Source organism: Elephas maximus, chromosome 13, assembly GCF_024166365.1.
Source record: "Elephas maximus indicus isolate mEleMax1 chromosome 13, mEleMax1 primary haplotype, whole genome shotgun sequence".
Classification (NCBI taxonomy): Eukaryota; Metazoa; Chordata; class Mammalia; order Proboscidea; family Elephantidae; genus Elephas; species Elephas maximus.
In genome coordinates, this window is record NC_064831.1 from 73,489,320 (window position 1) to 73,509,185 (window position 19,866).

The following is a 19,866-nucleotide window of genomic DNA, read 5'->3' on the forward strand; positions in this document are numbered from 1 at the left end:
TCAGTGACTGTTCATATTGCCAGGCCTTTCTCCCAAGGTGCCTCTGGGTGTACTGGAACCTCCAACCTTTTGGTTAGCAGCTGAGCACGTTAACCATTTGCACCACCCAGGGACTCCTAAAATAATGACTCAGATGAGGTAATTCACACAACCATTACTAAGCAGGCCAATTACAGTTTATCCAACAATGTTTGCCCTATTCCACACCGAAGGTCCTAAAGACAGACAATTGGCTGATGCATAAGTGACAATGGCTCTAAGAAAAAGGCCAGCAATAAAAAATTAGAAGAAGATGGTACAATTGAATATGAAGGAAGCAAAGCAGTAGCATCTTAGAGACTCTTACTAGTGTTGTGAGAATTTCTCAAACAGGCTTAAAACCACTATCAACAAATGACTAAAAGAATAATACTTGTTAACAGTGGGTGGTCAAATTTGACAAGATAGGTGCATTTTAAAGTTGTAATAAATCTGTGTCTTAGACTATGTGACGGGCATGGTCATAGAGAAATGTGATGGTAAATATAAGAAAAGCTGTGGGAAAAGAAATTAGAGAAGCATGGCATGGGGAAAGTTAATTCACAGAGGAGAGCTGGCCTCTCCTGAGTTCAAGTCCGCAGCCAGGAGTTTGGTGTTTACATTTTCTCCAGAGGGAGCGAGGGTGCCCTGTCTCCTCTGCACCTCCGCCGAGGCCTTTGGCCAGGTTCTTGCTGACAGAGTCACTTTCTGACACTCATTTTTTGGACTCCTCCCAGGTGATTACTTGTCGTATGTCCCCCAGGAAAGGAGGCGCTCAGCACATGACCATTGTTCTACCAGTGACTCCTGATGCCCACACATGTGTCAGGCCCTGTGTTAGAAAGGCCAAAGACAGTCTCTGCTCTATAGTGGACCAGGAGTCCTGCCCAGGGCCTGGTCCTGAGGCCGCAGTGTGATCAGACACAAACACTCAATTCATTTAAAGTACCTCGTTTATATGAAGTGCAGGTAAGCTGGAACAAGGTAGGGACAGGGCTGAGGGTGCCTGAGAGGGAGTGCCCAGGCTTGGAGGAGTCAGGGAAGACATCAGAGTACAGGTAAGTGTGAGCGCCCTGTTGGAATGGGGAGTCCTTGGGTGCCTCAAATGATAAACACACTCGGTTGGTCATCAAAGAGTTGGAGATTCAGGTCCTCCCAGAGGCGCCTCGGAAGAAAGGCTTGGTAATCTGTGCTTCAAAAAAATCAGCCATTGAAAATCCCGTGGAGCACAGGTCTACTCTGACACACATGGGGTCACCATGAGTCAGGGTCAACTTGATGGCAACTGCTGGTGGCCATAAAGTGGGGTGGAAGAAGGGCGGACAGCCACAGGAAACTAATCTGGAAAACAGGCAGGGTCAGATCAAATGCAGGTGGAGTGAAGCAAGTGAAAGGGCATGGGCTTTGAAGCCAGACAGGCCTGGTTCATCCACTGACTGTGAAACCTTTGGTGGGTCACATATTTCTCTAAGCTTCAAAATTTTTTATATGTGAATGAGAGAAATTACTCATAAAGCCATTGTTGAGTTGATTCCATGTGTGTGAGAGCAGAACTGCTCCATAGAGTTTTCATGGCTGTGACCTTTTGGAAGTAGATCACTAGGTCTTTCTTCCAAGAGGTCTCTGGGTAGCTAAGCGCAAACCATTTACACCACCCAGGGATCTTGTTGTTGTTGTTGTTAGTTGCCGTGGGTTCCATTCAAATTCGTGGCAACCATTACTTGCCATTTTTTCCTCCTCACCTTTGTCAAGTCCGCCCATGGGCAGAGAATACTTCCTGAGCCACTGATGATGGGCTAGGCCACATGATTTGCTTTGGCCAGTGGAATGTGGGTGGAGCAACAGTGGGCCAGCGCCAAGCCTTAACCCTTTCATGGACCATGGGATATTTATGTCTGTGTTACATTTTCTGCCCCTGGAGGTTGATTGGCAGGAATCTGAGCCACTTTAGTATGTTCTGGCATCAAGGTGAATACTGATGCAACTGCCTTAAAAAACAAGGGAGTTTAGTCTGCGCCTCATTTGAGTGTTGAGAGCCACTCATATGAGGGGATGCTTTCTGGAGGTGTGACTGTGTGAAACTTCTGTCTTTTGGTTTCTGTACAGCAAGATAAGACTTAATAAGTATGTTTATTATTTCCTTTGTGTTATTGGGAAGGTACGGTTACTCACATTCTGAAATATTCAAGTAAATGAGCTATTTTTGGGGTGAAAACCGTTTGTGATGCACGTCCCGGGCCATGGGACCAGTATGTCCCCCGTATGTGGTGTGCTTCGTGGAACATGGGACCGATATGGCCCACTCTAAATCAAACTGACAAAAATTATGTGCAGCAAGGGCAATGTTTGTTTAGTATTTCGTGTGTATTTTTGGAAAGTTGACTAAGATAGTTTATGGCTCAAGTGTAACCAGGAAGCGTGATATGCCATGGGATTGATATGTCCCACATGTATAATATGCTTCATAGAACACAGGACTGATATGTCCCGCTTGCAATTGGCACCCAATTTTTCCAAATAACAAAAAACTACTAACAATGATTCAGCATCCATTCCGTTAGTGAAAAAACATGGCATCGCCAGAAAATTCCCCCCAAAAAATTTATCCATGAAAGGGTTAAGAGGCATTGTTTTTTATTGTTTTCCACTAGTTGGTCCGGTGCCTTTGTATCCTCCAGGAGAAGGGCATGCTCTGGGGAGCTGCTGGCCTAAACATAAGAAGAAACATGGAACAGACCAGAATCCGACCCACAACCTCAAACAAAGAGGCTCCAGCCAACCAAAAGACCCATGAACAAGAAAAATTAATGTTTGCTGTTGTCAGGCACCAAGATTTGGAGGGTGTTTGTTACTCAGCACTATCAAAGCAGAAGCAAAACAAAACACACGGCAAAGCACTTGCCACAGGAAGTACTCAAAAACTCATATTACAGCTTTTCTTGGGGCAGGGAGGCATAATGGAAAGAGCATAGGCCTCGGGGATCAAACAGTGCCGTGTTCACTAGCTGTGGGATCCTGACCACGTTACTGCGTGCCTCTGAGTCAGCATTTCCATCCGTAAACCAAAACAGTTGCTGTCAAGTTGATTCCAATTCACGGTGACCCCCTGCCCCCTGGTGTGTGTCAGAGCAGAACTGTGCTCCACAAGTTTTCAATAGCTGCTTTTTCAGAAGTTGATCGCCAGACCTTTGTTCCAAGGTGCCTCTGGGTGGACTCGAACCTCTAACCTTTTGGTTAGCAGCCAAACGTGTCAACCGTTTGCACCACTCAGGGACTCCTCTTCACCTCTAAGTAGAGGGATGTTTGTTGTGGGGATTAAATAATACTTCTAGAGTGCTTAGAGCCATATCAGGTACAGTGTGGGTGCTCAATCACTGGTGCTTTTATTTAATAAACATGTCCATCTGCCAGGCACTGTTCTGAGTACCTTACAAATATTATTCAATCCTTGTACAAACCCTCTGTGGTAGGTCCTATCACTTCCTCATTTTACAAATGTGCAGACTGAGGTCCTGTGCAGGAAAATGACGTGCCAGGTGGAGGGGCTGCAAGTAGCAAGCCTGTGGGCAGGAAGCCCAGGAAGGAGCTAGCACACAGTCGAGGTCAGAGGTCAGAACACGCTAGGGGCGGGGAATGGAGGGGTGTCCTAAGACGGTCCTGGAGGTATCCCTCCGCCAGGATCCCATCAGAGAGGGGGTAGGAATCACAGCCTGAGAGACAAGGGCGGCGTTGTCCTGAACGACCCTTGCATTTCTAGCCACTCTGCCAGTGGGGTCAGAGTATTTTCCCCCAAGGAGGAAAACGGGATGGAGGCCAAGGTGTTGGGCTACTAAGTGGACACAGACGGGCTCCCTCCGCGGGTACATACCATAGAACAGTGGGTCCCGGGGCGGTTTTCTTTTGACGAGGACGCGAGCCAGCAGGGCGACCAGGAGCAGGATGAGGGCAGCACCCCCTACAATAGTCCAGGAACTGCAACAACAGAACAGGAAAGCGGTCTCTTATCAAAACAAACATGCTGGTGCCTGGAATTTCCTGACCGTTGAGTGCATTTGCTCCAAGCCCTGCCCTACCTCCGCCTGCTGCTCACTGCAGTTAGTGACGTTTATCACTAGCACTTGGTTTCATCTGTCTGGGAGCCTCTGATTTTCAGGAGCTGGAGCCACCAGGCCCTCAATCTCCTCTTGTCCTGAAAACCTGTCTCGCAAGCGCAGACGATATATCTGGAGGGCTCTCTGCCTCACCTCATCCCCACCCCTAAGACAGCCGCCGGCCCCCCTTGCCTCTACCTACCCAGCCCTCCAACCCCTGCCCCCACATCTCCAGAGGCTTCAGGCAGCTGACAGCCATCGAATCTGCCACCTCCCTCATGACTAGCCAGAAACCCCTGGACTGAGCTCCAAGGAAAATGCAGGAGGCACAACTACATGCACCTTCCAGTGGGGGCAGGGAGAAGGGACCATATGTCTGGTGTATAATCAAATGGGCCAGAGGGTAAGGCCAGGAAATCCAAGGAGGGGAGGAAAACAAAAAAAAGGCCAAACCGGTTCATGGTGGAGTTGATTCTGACTCATAGTAACCCTATAGGACAGAGTAGAACTGCCCCGTAGGATCTCCAAGGAGCACCTCGTGGATTCAAACCACTGACTTTTTGGTTAGCTGCCACAGCTCTTAACTACTATGCCACCAGGGTTTCCGGGAGTTGGGGCTAAAACTTAGGCCCAAATGAAGCCAGTCCAACGCCTCGCCCCCAGGGCCAGTATCCAACCCCAAACCAGGGCATCCAAAGCAAGGCTGTGTGAGGCATAGCCCTGGACCTTTTCCTGGGAAAGGGAGTGGCACTGAGGAGTCCAGGGGCCAGGAATCTTCTCACGTGGGGCAGCACCAGGACACGAGGCTTGAGGGAGTTAGTAGAAACTGGTTCAGCAGTCAAGAGACCTAGGTTCTAGCACTCATCTGTCACTGAGTAGGTTGTATGACCTTAGGAAAGTCACATCATTTATCTGTTCATTAATTAATTGGAAAAATATATTGAGAAAAAAAAAGTATTGCACACCTTTTTGTGCCAGGCACTGTTCCAGGCACTGGGGACACAGGATGAACAAGATAGGCCCCTGTCTCCATGGAGGGACCTATCTCAATGGTCTCTGACAGGGCTTCTAGTGCTAGACAAAGTCACGCATCTCCCGCACCAATAGCCTGTGACACCAGAGCCTCAACTACCCCTTAGAACTGCCGTGAGCACCTCTCCTTAGCTGAGATACCTCCACACAGCCCAACACAAGGGTGTTTGGATCACCTTCACTAAACGCAGCCCTCGGCATCCCTCGAACTTCTGGAAAGCACCCTTCTCAGTCACAAACCCCACAGCCTACCAGCACCCACCAATGGCTCAGGGACAAACTCATGCTGAAGTCCATCCCACACACCTGCAGTTGGGATGGGGGCAAGGCATCAGTCAGAAAGCTGCCCCCAGAGGGGTCAGTCTGCAGCAATGATCCATCCACTGTTGGTGGACAGGACCCCAAGGAGACTGGCCAGGGATACAGGAAAGCTGTATTCCCAGCACCTTGCCCTGCACCCTACATAAAGTCAGGGATGGGGGCTCAGGGCATTAGCAACTCCCAGATTTCCAGACACGACCCCTGACCTACAAAATCAGAACCCCTCAGGCCCCAAATCAGAACACCTCAGGGGTGGGGCCTGAGAATGTGCAACTCTTCTCAGGATACCTGGATGACTGTGAAGCAGGTAGTGAGCCTGCGGACCTCTGAGAAAGTGTACAGGAATTGATGGATGAGGAATGGATGGACAAACAGATGAGGATGAATGGATAGATGGATGAGGGATAGAGGGATGGATGACACAGTTCTATATGAATGAGGATGACGGTGTCAGTGTCCACGTAAGAGAATGAAATAGGAAGTTTCTGGTGGTGCACATAAGTGAATGTTCTGGCTTCTCCTGTGGGCTTGAGTGGAATGAGGAGAGGAAAGAGGAGGAAGCCTATAAGGGTCAAGAACATGATGGTGGGCTGGAGCATCCTGCAAGGTGTGCTGTGTAAGCTGACAGACATTTTAATGAAGGACAGCCTGAGGCATGTGGTGGCCAGGAGATAGCCCCAGTGATGGTTAAGGTTGTGTGTCAATTTGGCTGGGCCAAAATTCTCCGTGATTTGGCAGTTATGATGTAGCTTGGTAGTCGTATGCTGTTGTGACCATTTCCATGACAAGATTTGATATAATGTGATCACCTCCATGATGGGATCTACTGTGAGTAGCCAATCACTTGAAAGGGAGTTTCCTTGGACGTGTGGCCTGCATCAAATATAAGTGGACGTTCTGGCAAGGTTCAGGGGTTTTGCTCACTCTGGATCCTGCACCTGGCTCCTGTTCGTCTGACCTCTGGTTCCTGGGACTTGAGCTAACAGCTTACCTGTGGTCTAGCCCGTCGATCTTGGGATTTAGCAGTCTTTACAGCCACTGAGCAAAAAGCCCTGCTCTCTGACCTGCTGATCTTGGGTTTGCCAGCCCCTGCAGCTATGTGAATCAGGAGAAGCCTCTATTCTAACCCACGGAGTTGAGATATCCCAGCCTCTACAATCGAGTGAGCCATTTCCTTGATATAAATCTCTCTCTATATATATTTATACACTTTATTGGTTTTACTTCTCTAGAGAACCCAGCCTAAGACAGTCTCCTATGGAGAGCTGAGGATGGAAGCTTAGAATAAATTATCTATTTGGGAATGTGTGACAGGGAGGACAGAACAATTCCCCAATGCCCATATCTGGCAGTGAGTGTGTGTGCCATGTACATAATGGTTCTTTCAAAGTAATGACTTCAATAAATGTATCTACACTTATGAGAGAGACAATCTATGTTTTAGTTGATTGTTTCTCCAGAGGTGAGACAGAGCCATTAATGAAAAGAAAAGGAGAAAAGGACGAGGTAGGGCAAAGGAAGTAGGCAGAGATAGGGCAGGAGAGGGAATGTGGCAGGGGACAGGACAGCAAAGTCAAGGAGGTACAGTGAGAGAATGGAACTGTGTACACCGAGATGCTCAGCCAATTCCTATCTGGCTGTCAGCTGCACAAAGGTTGATCAATAGTTTAAAAATGCTTGAAAACTGATCTGGGCATTTTCTAGAAAGTAGTTGTTCATTCTTTCAATAAGCTTTAATCGAGTACCTATGATGCGCCTAGCACCATGGAGTCAAAAGAGAAAAGTCATGATCCATCCTCCAGAAAAGCTCGTAATTCAGGGGTCCAGATAATATGCCATAATCAGCAAGAATGCGGTGTGTGTGTGACAACTGGAAAGACCAGGGGACAGAGTCTACATGTTGCACAGAAAAGGAACTTTGCACCTAGGTCAAAATAAAGCTGTGCGAGCTGTGGTCTGTGATATCCCTGGTATACAATGACACAATCCTTCAAGTCCCAGAAAGTATGAGGTCTCCCAAAAGTGTACCAAAACAGCCAGTCTCTGTGAGGCTCAACATGTAACTTGGGCACCACTCAGATGGAGAGCTATGAGAGCATTGAGAGGTTTTACTGAACATGAAACTCTATCTTGATGCTAAGCTCTGGGCTCAGTGTTCCAACATTGGTCCTCCCTCAATGTGGCACATAAACTTTACATGTTGCCAAATGAAAGAGAACCAATCAAACGGACACTATCATACCCAGCAGATCTGAGGCTTATTAACTTGGAATAGACTAGCATAGTGGCTAAGAGGTGGGACTCTGAGGCCAGATGCCTGAGCTCAAATCCCAGCTTTCCCACTTAATAGCTTTGGGACTTAACCTCCCTGCCCCTCAGTTTATCCAGTCCATAAAATGGGTACATAACAATACCTACCTCATCGAGGTTTTGTGCGGATTAAAATGAATCTATCTGTATAAAGTGCCTGGGACATGATAAAAATTATAAACATGTGATGATGATGAAATTTATATATATTGCTTCCTCAACACACACATGAAAACATAAAGATTCTTACACCCCAAAGTAATCTCCCTATCATACAAGTAATTGCTAATATTTTATTTTCTCTCTTTGGATCCTCCTATTTTGTAGTTAAAGTTACTGAATGAAAAACCTGAGCTACAAAGAAGTGAACTGACTTGGCCAATATCACACAACCAATATGGTGCAGATTTGGGATTTGAAGCCAGGGCTCCTGATCCTCAGAGGTCTGCACAGCACTGTGTTACTTCTGCTCACACCTCCACCCACGTGGAACAGGGATTCCTGTTCTGTGACTCTAACTCTGCTCTGACTAGGGATTTACAGTATCGGTGCTCCCAGTTTATCTGGTAGGATTCCCGTGCTGTGTACTAACTTCCCGCCATCAGTGACACAGTCCTGACATGCCACAGAAAAATAAGGACATTGGGTGACTACTGACTCATAGCTATAGTCCCAGTCCACAGGGCCAAATGGAATCCAAAGAGATATGCCATGAACGAAATAAGATGCTGTCTGCAAATCCATCCAGAGGCCACCCTATTGTTGGACACAGGTGAATGTTCTAAACCCAGTACAGCCCAGATGTCTTAGGTTCCTCACAAGAAGAAAGAAGGTAACCTACTTCCATCCCAAAGATCTTCTAAATATCCCAGAACCATAAAAATGAGACTCTAAATTCTCATTTTCGTATAAGGAATGGTCTCAGAGAACAGAGGATTATTTTTAAGCCTTGAGAGCTAATGTAATGTGTTCGGCTGACTTGCTTGGAGCCTGTTATCCCTTCTTTCCCTCCAGTTTCTCCCATTTGTAATGGAAATGTCTAGCTTGTGCCTGTTCCACCATTGTACTTTGGAAGCAGGTAACTTGTATTCTAGATTTGACAGATAAAGAAGAATTTTTTAATTATAGACTTGGATTTGATTTAAGAGTTTTGCTATGAATGTGTTGTTTCAAATGTGGCAAGGACATGAATTTGTGGGGGCCAAAGGGTAGAATGTTATGGATTGAATTGTGTCCCCAAAAAAATGTGTCAACTTGGCTAGGCCATGATTCCCAGTATTATGTGATTGTCTACCATTTTGTCATCTGATGTGATTTTCCTGTGTTGTAAATCCTACCTCTATGACGTTAATGAGTCAGGATTAGAGGCAGTTATTTTAATGAGCCAGGGCTCAATCTACAAGATTAGGTTTTGTCTTAAGTCAATCTCTTTTTAGGTATAAAAGAGAAGAGAGCAGAGAGACAGGGAGATCTCATACCACCAAGAAAGCAGTTTCAGGAGCAGAGAGCATCCCTTGGACCCCAGGTTCTTGCACAGAGAAGCTTCTAGACCAGGGGAAGATAAATGACAAAGACTTTCCTCCAGAGCTGACATAGAGAGAAAGCCTTCCCCTGGAGCTGGCACTCTAAATTCGGACGTCCAGCCTACTAGGCTGTGACAGAATAACCTTCTGTTTGTTGAAGCCATTCACTTTGTGGTATTTCTGTTAAGCAGCACCAGATCACTAAGATACCCCCCATTCCTGCTCCTATCAAGGCCCTGAACTCACAGCCCTCACAGTCACGCAGCTGGTGCTCTTCAGGAGTAGGAAAGAGCAACGTTAACTGGTTCACAGTGTCCTCTCATACTCTCCGCCTCTAGGGGAGGAGGGGAGAAGAAACAGAAACTGGAGCGCAGATAATCTATGCCTCCCTGGTGCTGTCCCCAGAGATCCTCCATGACAGCCAAGGGCAGGACCTGCTCAGAACGGGAAGAAACACGTCCAGCAGGGGCTCGGGGGACAGCTAAAGGCTGCAACTAACCCAAGGGTGAAAAAGTTGTGAGTCTTGGGGAGGGGGGACTTTACTGATCCCCTTCCATTGACAGATACCTGCTGAGAGTGGACATGTATGGGGTGAGTATGAGCAGAAGATATGTGTGTGTTTGTGTTTGTGTGTGTTTATGTGCGTAAGAAAGACCCCCAACCCTTCCTTCCCTAACCTCCTAACCTAATTTGCTTTTTCTTTCTTTTTTAATTTTTTTCCAGGCTTTCATTAAGGTCTGGTGGGAAGGAAGCTTAACTCAATAAATCCAAACATATCTGCATGTCTGCTATGCACAATGTGCTGGACTGGGCAGGGCAGACTACGGTGAGCTCTAACCTGGGCAGGTGAGTTCTCAAAAGCCTGACCACAGGTTCTTAAATGCTAGCAAGCAGCCATCTAAGATGCATCAATTGGTCTCAACCCACTTGGATCAAAGGAGAATGAAGAACACCAAGGACACAAGGTGATTACAACCCCAAGAGACAGAAAGGGCCACATGAACCAGCGACTACATCATCCTGAGACCAGAAGAACTAGATGGTGCCTGGCTACAACCGATGACTGCCCTGACAGGGAACACGACAGAGAACCCCTGAGGAAGCAGTAGAGCAGTGGGATGCAGACCCCAAATTCTCATAAGACTAGACTTAATGGTCTGACTGAGACTGGAAGGACCCTGGTGGTCATGGCCCCAAGACCTTTTGTTGGCCCAGGACAGGAACCACTCCCGAAGCCAACTCTTCAGACATGGATTGGACTGGACAATGGGTTGGAGAGGGATGCTGGTGAGGAGTGAGCTTCTTGGATCAGGAGGACACTTGAGACTATGTGGGCATCTCCCGCCTGGAGGGGAGATGAGTGGGTGGAGGGGGTTAGAAGCTGGCGAAAAGGACACGAAAAGAGAGAGCAGAGGGAGAGAGCAGGCTGTCTCATTAGGGGAAGAGTAATTGGGAGTGTGTAGCAAGGTGTATATGGGTTTTTGTGCGAGAGACTGACTTGATTTATAAACTTTCACTTAAAGCACAATAAAAATTATTTAAAAAAAAAAAGCCTGACCACAGGAAAAAAGTGATTCTCGTGGCAGAGGTGCAATCAAGGGGGCCCAGCAGAGGGAGAGATCTGGAAAAGCAGAGGTAGTCTCTTACTCTGGGCCATAAAGTCCAGGGGTGCTTCAACTATCAGCAGTAAGAAGGAAGTCCTCCTAGTCAGAGGGAACAGGATGAGCAAGGCCAGGAGGTAGGACAGTATAAGGAGTGTCCAAGGGCAAAGACTACTGTGGGGTGGCTGAAGCACTAGACTGGCGGGCTGGAGGTGGGGACTGAGGCTGAAAAACGTGCAGGGGGAGGGGGCTGGGCCAGAGGCTCATACAGGGGCTTTGCCATGGTCCAGGTCAGAAAGGGCAGTGCCTGAGGGAACTGTAAGGAGGGAAGAGATGCAAGACCAGCCCCAGGCCCTGTAGGGTAAGAGGACAGTGGAAGCGAGGGGGTGGAGAAAGAAAAGGGAGGAGTCAAGGGCCCCTGGATTTTTAACCTGTCAGAGGACAGAAAAAATGTCTGGAGCCAATTCAATTCTTCCAAACACTGCAGGGCTTAGCTACATGTTTAGTAATACACACACACACACACATAAAACCCGCTGCCATCGAGTCAATTTCAACTCATAGCAATCCTATAGGATACAGCAGAACTTCTCTGTAGGGTTACCAAGACGGTAATCTTTAAGGTAGCAGGCTGTCACATCTCTCTCCTGCAGCATGTCTACTGGATTCCAACCACCAACCTTTCGGTTAACAGCCGAGGGCTTAATCACTGCATCACCAGCAATATGTAATTCAGTCTCTGTTCGTAAATGCCATTATCGTCTTCCCAGTGGCTGGGCCCCAAACCCAGGAGTCATCCCCAAATCCTCTCTTTACTGCAATGCAATCCTCCAGCAAACCCATTTGCTCCTAAGTCCTCCTGCTGGGAAGACCCTGTCCCCAGGTCTTCCGGTTGGTGGCTGCCTCCTGCAGCTCAAGTGCCACCTCCTCTAAGAAGCCTTCCCTGACCACCACCACTCTCTCATGTCACCCTATTTGATCGTTTTCAGAGCATGTCTTATCTGTTGGGCTTTATTTTTTTTTTATGTTTGTCTGTACACATGGGGCCCTGGTGGCACAGTAGTTAAGCGTTTGGCTGCTAACCAAAAAGCCGGCAGTTTGAATCCACCAACCACTCCTTGAAAACCCTGTCGGGCAGTTATACTCTGCCCTACAGAGTCGCTTTAAGTCGGAATGGGCTTTATGTCGGAATGGACTCTATGGCAACGGTTTGGTTTTTGGTTTCTTAGTCTCTACACACACGTTCCCAGCCTTTTCTGGCTTCTTCAAAGCTACGTCCCCAATACCTGCAACAGTGCCAAGCACACAGTAGGTCTCAATAAATATTGGCTGAACTGCCCATAAATGCCATTACAAGAGTGTAGGGTCTCCGTGCACTATATTCACAAACACATGATATGCAGCTGCCCTGGAAGTTGCTGCTTCCAGGAGAGGCTCCCCAAGACTGGGTCAGACCAAGGGCAGACCCTGCCCCTCTTAGTGAGCCCTCAGTGTGGGTCCTGTCTGGATAAAACAAATAGAGACCACAGCAGGGTGAGAGGAGGAAGTCCCCACGGGCAGACACTTCATAGACTGGAAGGTCTGGAAGGGGTTTGTAGCCTACAGACTGATGTAATTTCCTTAGGCCAACTGCTGGGGGAACGGTAACAGGTTACTTCCTCCTCCCCACAGACGGCAACCAACAGCAAGTAGAGCTTTTTCACTGCATTTGCAGGCTTTCTGCTGGTGGGTTAGCCCACGCTTGCCCACAGAAGAGTGGGAGGCAGGCCGCCGAACCAAACCCATCAGCTGCCTCCTTCCACCCCACCCGCTTCCTTAGCACTGAAACTGCCCCACTCTCCTCCCAGCTCCCCATCCTACCACAAGGCAGGCACTTGGAAGCTCTTCCCCATTCACAAACACATCTCCCTGGATCCTTACAATATGATCCAAATATAGACCATTTGACAGACCAAAAATTGAGGCCAGGCCACACACCTTAGTGCCAAAGCCAGGCCTAGAACCTAGGTCTTCTGCCTGATGGTTCCGGGCAATTTCTTAAGTCCTTCACCACAGTTTCCAGAATTTATAAGAAAAGATAAGTATGTGAACATGTCCATACATGGAAACGTTCCTGTGTATTGTGAAACGGAATGAACAAGGCATAACCCCAGATAACATGGCCATGCTTGGTAGTTTTCCGGGTTTGGCCCTCCCCTCATGGGCCCATGGGCTCCTCAAGGGCAGGAGAATTGCCTTATTGACCTCTGTAACCCCAGATACTTGGGAGGGAGCAGGAGCCCAGTATTTGGCTCCGGAATTTAACTCAATGTCAGAGATACCAGCCTGGGCAAAGACCTGGGCCCGTGCGACCTCCGGCACCCCTGGGAGCCGCAGCGAACTGCTGCCCTGCAGCTTGCGGCTCCAAGCCGGATCTGAAAAGTTGCTGAGGCTCCCGCCGCGCGGAGCCGATCGGCAGCCTTGCGCGGCCCTAGCCCGACGCCGACCCCCGCCGCGTCCGCTCACTCACTCGTGCTGGGCAGCCAGGTGGTTGAAGACGTAGGTGACCGGAATGGCCGAGAGGGACAGTACGAAGACCCCCGTGGCCGCAGAGGCACTCATCGCCACAGCCGCCGTCGCTTGCCTTACACCGCATCCGGCCGGGGCGCCCAGCCCCAGCTGCCAGCGGCGCCCGCGCCCCCTCGACTGTGCCCTTGGAGGCGCCCCCGGGCCTCGCGCCCCGCCCCGCGCGCCCCGCGCGCCCCCCGCGCCGCGCCCTCAGCAGCGCACCCTGCACGCCCACCCGCCCACAGCCGCCCCGCGCGCCGGGGCAGCGCCTCCCCGGGCGCACAGGGCCGTGCGGTGCAGAACCCGGAGGCGCCCTCGCGGCGACAGCCCCTGCCCGGAGACAGGTGTCCTCTGTGACTCGGGCTCTGCGGGAAGGCGACGGCCGCGAGTCCCCAGCCCTGGGCACAGCCAGGAGCTTGTCACCGACGACCTGAAGAGGCGCTGGGCTGAGCTGCGGGCCAGCTGAGGGTGGAGCCAGACCCGGGGATGTCCGAGCGCTAAGGGCCTGCGAGATCGTCCACGTGGGGGATCCGCGGCCCCGAGACGGAAAGAAGGGACAAATGCTCCTCAGACCTTGAAACCGCTGTGCCGGAGCAGCCCTCAGCGGCACACAGTCCCTGTCTTAAACTCTTGCTGCCGAGCTGGTGAGCTGTTGACCTTGGTCAAGTTACTTTACCTCTCTGTGCCTTTTACTTTTATGTGAAATGAGATAACCCACGTCATTGTGTGAATGCAGGATTCACTGAGTTAATATGTATGAAGTGCTTACCCTGCACTGCTCATGACTGTCTCTGCAATTCCCATTTTTTGGATTGAAACTGGTACTTGGAGAAATGCCATCACATCCATTTCTATTCCACTAAGTGTTCCTGGAGGCCAGGCCAGCGCCAGCCAGCCTGCACTAGGCCCCGCGGGGCACAAGAACTGGGAGGCAAGGGCTTTGCCCACAGAATACTGTCAGGCAGATGACCACTGGTTATAGAGAATACAGGACTTACGCTGGGTTCCATTTGGACTACTCTGTCTTAAGTCGGTTCTGACAAGTCAAATACCTCAAATTTTTTTTGTTTGTTTTCATTATTATTGCCTTTTATTATCATTATCTTTATAAATCTGGCAGTGTTTTAAACAGTAAATCATAAAATTGAACATTTTTGAGTGAACATCTGAGACTGATAACATCAGCAAATTATGTCCTGCAACATATTACTAACAATAAACCGGTTGCTGTCCAGTGTATTCTGACTCATAGTGAACCTACGTACAAAAACAAAAACAGACGGTCGTAAGTGTGGTTCTTGCTTTGGTCTGCTGGCTAGAGAAGGGAAGGGAAGTGAATCTCAGGCAGAGAACAGTTTTAACAACTGGGGAAGTATGTTATTGTTAGGTGCTGTCAAGTCATTTATGACTCGTAGTGACCCTGTGTACAGCAAAACCAAACATTCCCCAGTCCCGTGCCATCCTCACAATCCTTGTTATGCTTGAGCCCATCGTTGCAGCCACTGTGTCAATACATCTCCTTGAGGGTCTTCCTCTTTTTCACTGACCCTCTACTTTACCAAGCATGATGTCCTCCAGGGACTGGTCCCTCCTGATAACATGTCCAAAGTATATGAGATGTAGTCTCGCCATCCTTGCTTCTAAGGAGCATTCTGGTTCTTCTTCTTCCAAGACAAATTTGTCCATTCTTTAGGCAGTCCTTGGTATATTCAATATTCCTCGCCAACACCATAATTCAAAGGTGTCAGTTCTTCTTCAGTCTTCTTATTCATTGTCCAGCTTTCACATACATATGAGGTGAATGAAAACACCAAGGCTCGGGTCAGGCCCTCCTTAGTCTTCAAGGTGACATCTTTCCTTTTTTTTTTTTAACATTTTAAAGAGGTCTTTTGCTGCAGATTTGCCCAGTGCAACACATCTATGTCGTTTGATATCTTGGCTGCTGCTTCCATGGGTATTGATTGTAGATCCTGACAACTTTTCTCCATTTATCGTGATGTTGCTTATTGGGGAAGTTTGGCTTGTACTTAAGTGTCTGGTTTGGGAAAGGGCAAAGCGCGTAAAATTGCCAGCCATCTTAAGAAACCATTCGGTTCTTTTTAGAGATGAAGAAAATGAGCTGCAGAGAGGCTGGGACCTCCAGAGCCATTCAACTTCTGAAAAGCCAGCTCTCTGGTACTGCTCGGAGGCTTTCACCAACTCTGAGGTTATGTTAAAGCCTTGGCCCAAACTGTGACAGATTCAAAGTTTCTCTAAGAGGTTTCCTTATCTTTAACCTGGATATCACTCTTTTCCAAAACTACCTCCAACCTTCACAACTCCTTAAAACTCCTTCTCCCCACCTGACAACAAATACCCCTGAGACCCCCTTATCTCCTCCGAGCCAATCTTGAAGGCCAGCCCAGTCCCTCCATCACCACCCAGACGTTACTACATCAATCATGCCTTCTCTCTTATATGCCTTGAACCCCTCTGGCTATTCTGGGTTCTTTCCCCCAACCTAAACAACATCCTCAATTGTCTTCCAAATTAGAAATGTGCTCCCTGGACCTGAGTTTCCTCCCTGTCTACCATTTTCTCCCTTTCCTTTCTCATCCACACTCAGTTTTAATGACCACATTTATACTGATAAATCCCCAGTTGTCACTTCTAACACTGACTTCCCCTCAGCACTGCTGCGTGGGCACACTTGATGTGGCCAAAACGGAGCTCATCATCTTCCCTGGTCTTCCCCCAGACCTGCTCCTGCTGTATCTCATCTGATGGCATCACCATCCACTCAGATGCCTGAGCCAGAAATCTGGAATTCTGAAACAGTACACATCTCTCCCCAGTTCCTTTGGTTACAACTCTCCTACCAATTAAAAAAAAAAAAAAAAAAAAAGTAGCTTTATTGAGATATAATTCACATGCCATAAAATTTACCCTTTTAAAATGTACAGTTTGGTGATTTTCAGTATATTCACAGAATTGTGCAGCCATCATTATCTAATTGTATAACATTTTCATCATCCCCAAAATAAACCCCATACCCTTTAGCTATTATCCCCTTAGCTCCCTAACCTTCCCCCAGCCCTAAGCAACCACCAATCTACTTTGTGTCTCTATGGATTTGCCTATTTGGGTATTTAATATAAATGGAGGAGCCCCAGTGGCGCAGTGAGTGGTTAAGAGCTACAGCGAGCTACTGCTGCTAACCAAAATGAATCATACAATACGTATACTTTTGTATCTGGCTTCTTTCGCTTAGCATAATCTTTTCAAGGTTCATCCATGTCATAAAATGTATCAGTATTTCATTCTTTTTTAATTGTGATAAATATATAGGTAACAAAGCATCAGCCATTTCAACAATCTTCACATGGACAGTTGAGTGGCATTAAATATGTTCATCACGTTGTTCAACCATCACATTAGCTGTTCCTGAATTTTTTCATCACAACCCTACCAACTATACTTTCCAAATATCTCTTAAGTCTATTTGCTCCTGTCCACCTCTACCACCACCAACTTCCTTCAGGTCTGTCCCACCTCTTACCTAGACTATGTTCTAGCCTCCTCCCTCGTCTCCCTCATCTTACCTGGTTACCCCCTTATTCCTCCCCTGCCCTCTTTGCTTTGCTTTCTTCATAGTACTTAAAAAACATAGTACTTATCCTATCTAAAATTATCTTGTTTATACATTTGTTTACTGGTCTGTATCTCTCCCTCCACTATAATGTAAGCTTCTTGAGGTTAGGAACCTTATCTGTCTTGTTCACTGTTCTATTCCCATCATCTAGATTAAAACCTGGTACATGGTAGGCCTACTACCCATCTGTCAGTTTATCATACTGTGGTGGCCTGCATGTTTCTTATGATCCTGGAAGCTATACTGCTGGTATTTCAAATACCAGCAGGGTCACCCATGGTGGGCAGGTTTCAGCAGAGCTTCTAGACTAAGACAGACTAGGAGAAAGGCCTGGTGATCTACTGCTGAAAAATAGCCAACAAAAACCTACGAATCAAAACAGGACATTGTCTGATATAGTGTTGGAAGATAAGCCCCTACATTGTAAGGGTCACGAAGATGGCACAGGACCAGGCAACATTTTGTTTTGTTATACATAAAGTTGCCATGAGTTAGAACCAACTTGACAGCAACTAACAACAACAACACGGTAGATATTAAAATATTTGTTCAGTGAACAAATGTTCTAGATCATTATTGTCCAATACAAATAGAATGTGAGCCACAAATGGGAGCCACATGTGTAACTTTAAATTTCTTAGTAGCCACATTTTAAAAAGTAAAAAGAAGTAGGTGAAATTAATTTTAATAAAATATTTTATTAAATCCCATATGTCTAAAAGATTATCATTTCAACAAGTCAATGATGTAAAAAATATTAGTGAGATACCTTACCTACCTTTGTCATACTAAGTCTCTGAAATGTTATGTGTATTTTACACTTACAACACATCTCAGTTTGGACTAGTCACATTTCAGGTGCTCAGCAGCCACATGTGACAACGGCTACTGTATTGGGCATCAGAGCTCTAGACTTACTTCTATTATCTTGACCTGGCTTTAATCCTGCTCTCTGCCACTGTAAGAATAGGTGTGATAATTAAATAAAAAAATAATTTATTCAATCAACAAACATTCTCAGAGTCTGCCATGTTTCCAGCATTATTCTAGGAACTGTGTGCACAAAGTTGAATTACAAACACTTCTTGCCTAAGAAGACCACGGTTTAGCTTGGGAGACATGCAGACAATTACCATGCAATGCAATAAAAGATATATGCCCAAATTGCTGTAGGCACCAGCCAGTCCTGTCTAGGAGCGTCAAGAAAAGCCTCACAGAGGAAGTGAGGCTAAAGCAGCCTTGAAGAATATGTAGAAGTTGGCCAAGCTGACAAGGAGCAAGTGGGGTCTTTCCAGGCTATGAAGACAGTACCTTTCAAAGGCAAAAATGAGTGAGAGAGCGAGTCACTTTTACGAACTGCAATTAATTCACTCTGGTCGAAAATACTGGAATGCAGTGCATGAGAGGGGCTGCCAGTAGGTGAAGATGGAGAGATAATCAGGGATTCGGTCACAGAACCTTAAGTGCAGGGAGTCATTTAAGATTTAGAAGTGGGTAGAGGGGCCTACTTGATCAGAGAAGTATCTTTAAAGCTCTCTCTGGCAGCTGGTAAGGACCATGGTTTAGAAGGAAAAGAAACAGGAGGCAGGAAGACCAATTAAGAAGCTACTCCAAATGTCTCAGCAAGAGATGAGACAAAGTTATGGTGATGAGAGGCAAGAGGGACAAATGTGAAAGATCTGAATTAGAATGGTAAGAGGAGAAAGCTAGAAGAAGGGCCCTGGAATTGAGTTTGGTTTTGGACATTATCTTAGTTTCCTAGTGCTGCTGTAACAGAAATGCTACAAGTGGGTGGCTTTAAAGAACAGAAATTTATTTTGTCACCATTCTGGCCGCTAAAAGCCCAAATCAGGATCTAGGCCATGTTGATTCCTTCTGTGAGCCTCTCTTAGCTTCTGGTGTCTGCCAGCAAATCTTGGCATTCCTGGATGTTCCTTGGCATCTGTCTTTCACTTGTGTGTGTCTCTGTGCCTATTCTGGTTGTTTTATAACTTAGAAGTGATGAGGTTTAGGATCCACCATACTCTGGTATGTCCTCATTAGCAAAACAAAAGAAAAACCTGTATTTCCAGGCAGGGTCATATTTACAGGTACAGGGATTTAGGATTTCAACACATATTTTGGGGGGACACAATTCAACCTACAACAGACATGTTGGGTTTTGAGTACCCTGGGGTCCGAGGATAAGCTGTCCCATAGACAACTGAGGATACTAGTCAGTGGCACCAATAGATGCACAGGCTGCAGAGACAGATTTTAGAGTCATCGGCACAGAGGTGTGTTCTGTATGTTTCTGTAATGGTCTCAAACCCCATAAGGTATAAGTCACTATTATACTTGCAAAATACATATGTGTAAGCACTCATAATATGAACTTAGAAATATGTCTACCTTTGTGAGGCTATCATTAACTATAGTCATTAGAAACCTGTAAGTCATAAGAAAGTTATTTAGAAAATTTTAGAACTTAGACATAGAAACATAGAAGCATGTAAGGTATGTAAAGAACATAAACAACCTTTAAGTTCACTTTGACCTAGTATGATATGGCACAAGAAAATATAACGATCTTTAAATCATCTCCCTAAATCTCTAATGTTGAAGAAAAGATGCAACTTCAGCCACTCTACCCCTGGAGAAAAGACATAACATGCTACTCTTTGATGTCATATTGGCCCTTGTTGTGTGGAACCAAGGTGACCAACTCACGTATAAACCCTAAATTTCTGCTCATTCACTGAGAGAAAGCAGAGATGGAACTGAGATTCTGTCCAGGGCTGCTGCCAGCCTTG

The 19,866-nt window shown here is 46.9% G+C and overlaps 1 protein-coding gene across 2 annotated transcripts in view; it reads right to left on the minus strand.

Moving 5' to 3' along the window:
- TM6SF1 (transmembrane 6 superfamily member 1) overlaps nucleotides 1-13,604 on the minus strand; it is a 35,853-nt gene extending 22,249 nt beyond the window's left edge. For both annotated transcript variants that reach the window (XM_049905464.1, XM_049905463.1), the window contains exons 1-2: nucleotides 13,406-13,604; nucleotides 3,887-3,990 (exon numbers count right to left, since the gene is read on the minus strand). In XM_049905464.1, the coding sequence (XP_049761421.1) occupies nucleotides 3,887-3,990; nucleotides 13,406-13,497 (196 nt within the window). In that variant the 5' untranslated portion in view covers nucleotides 13,498-13,604. The remainder of the gene's footprint in view (nucleotides 1-3,886; nucleotides 3,991-13,405) is intronic.
- Nucleotides 13,605-19,866: the final 6,262 nt, after the last annotated feature.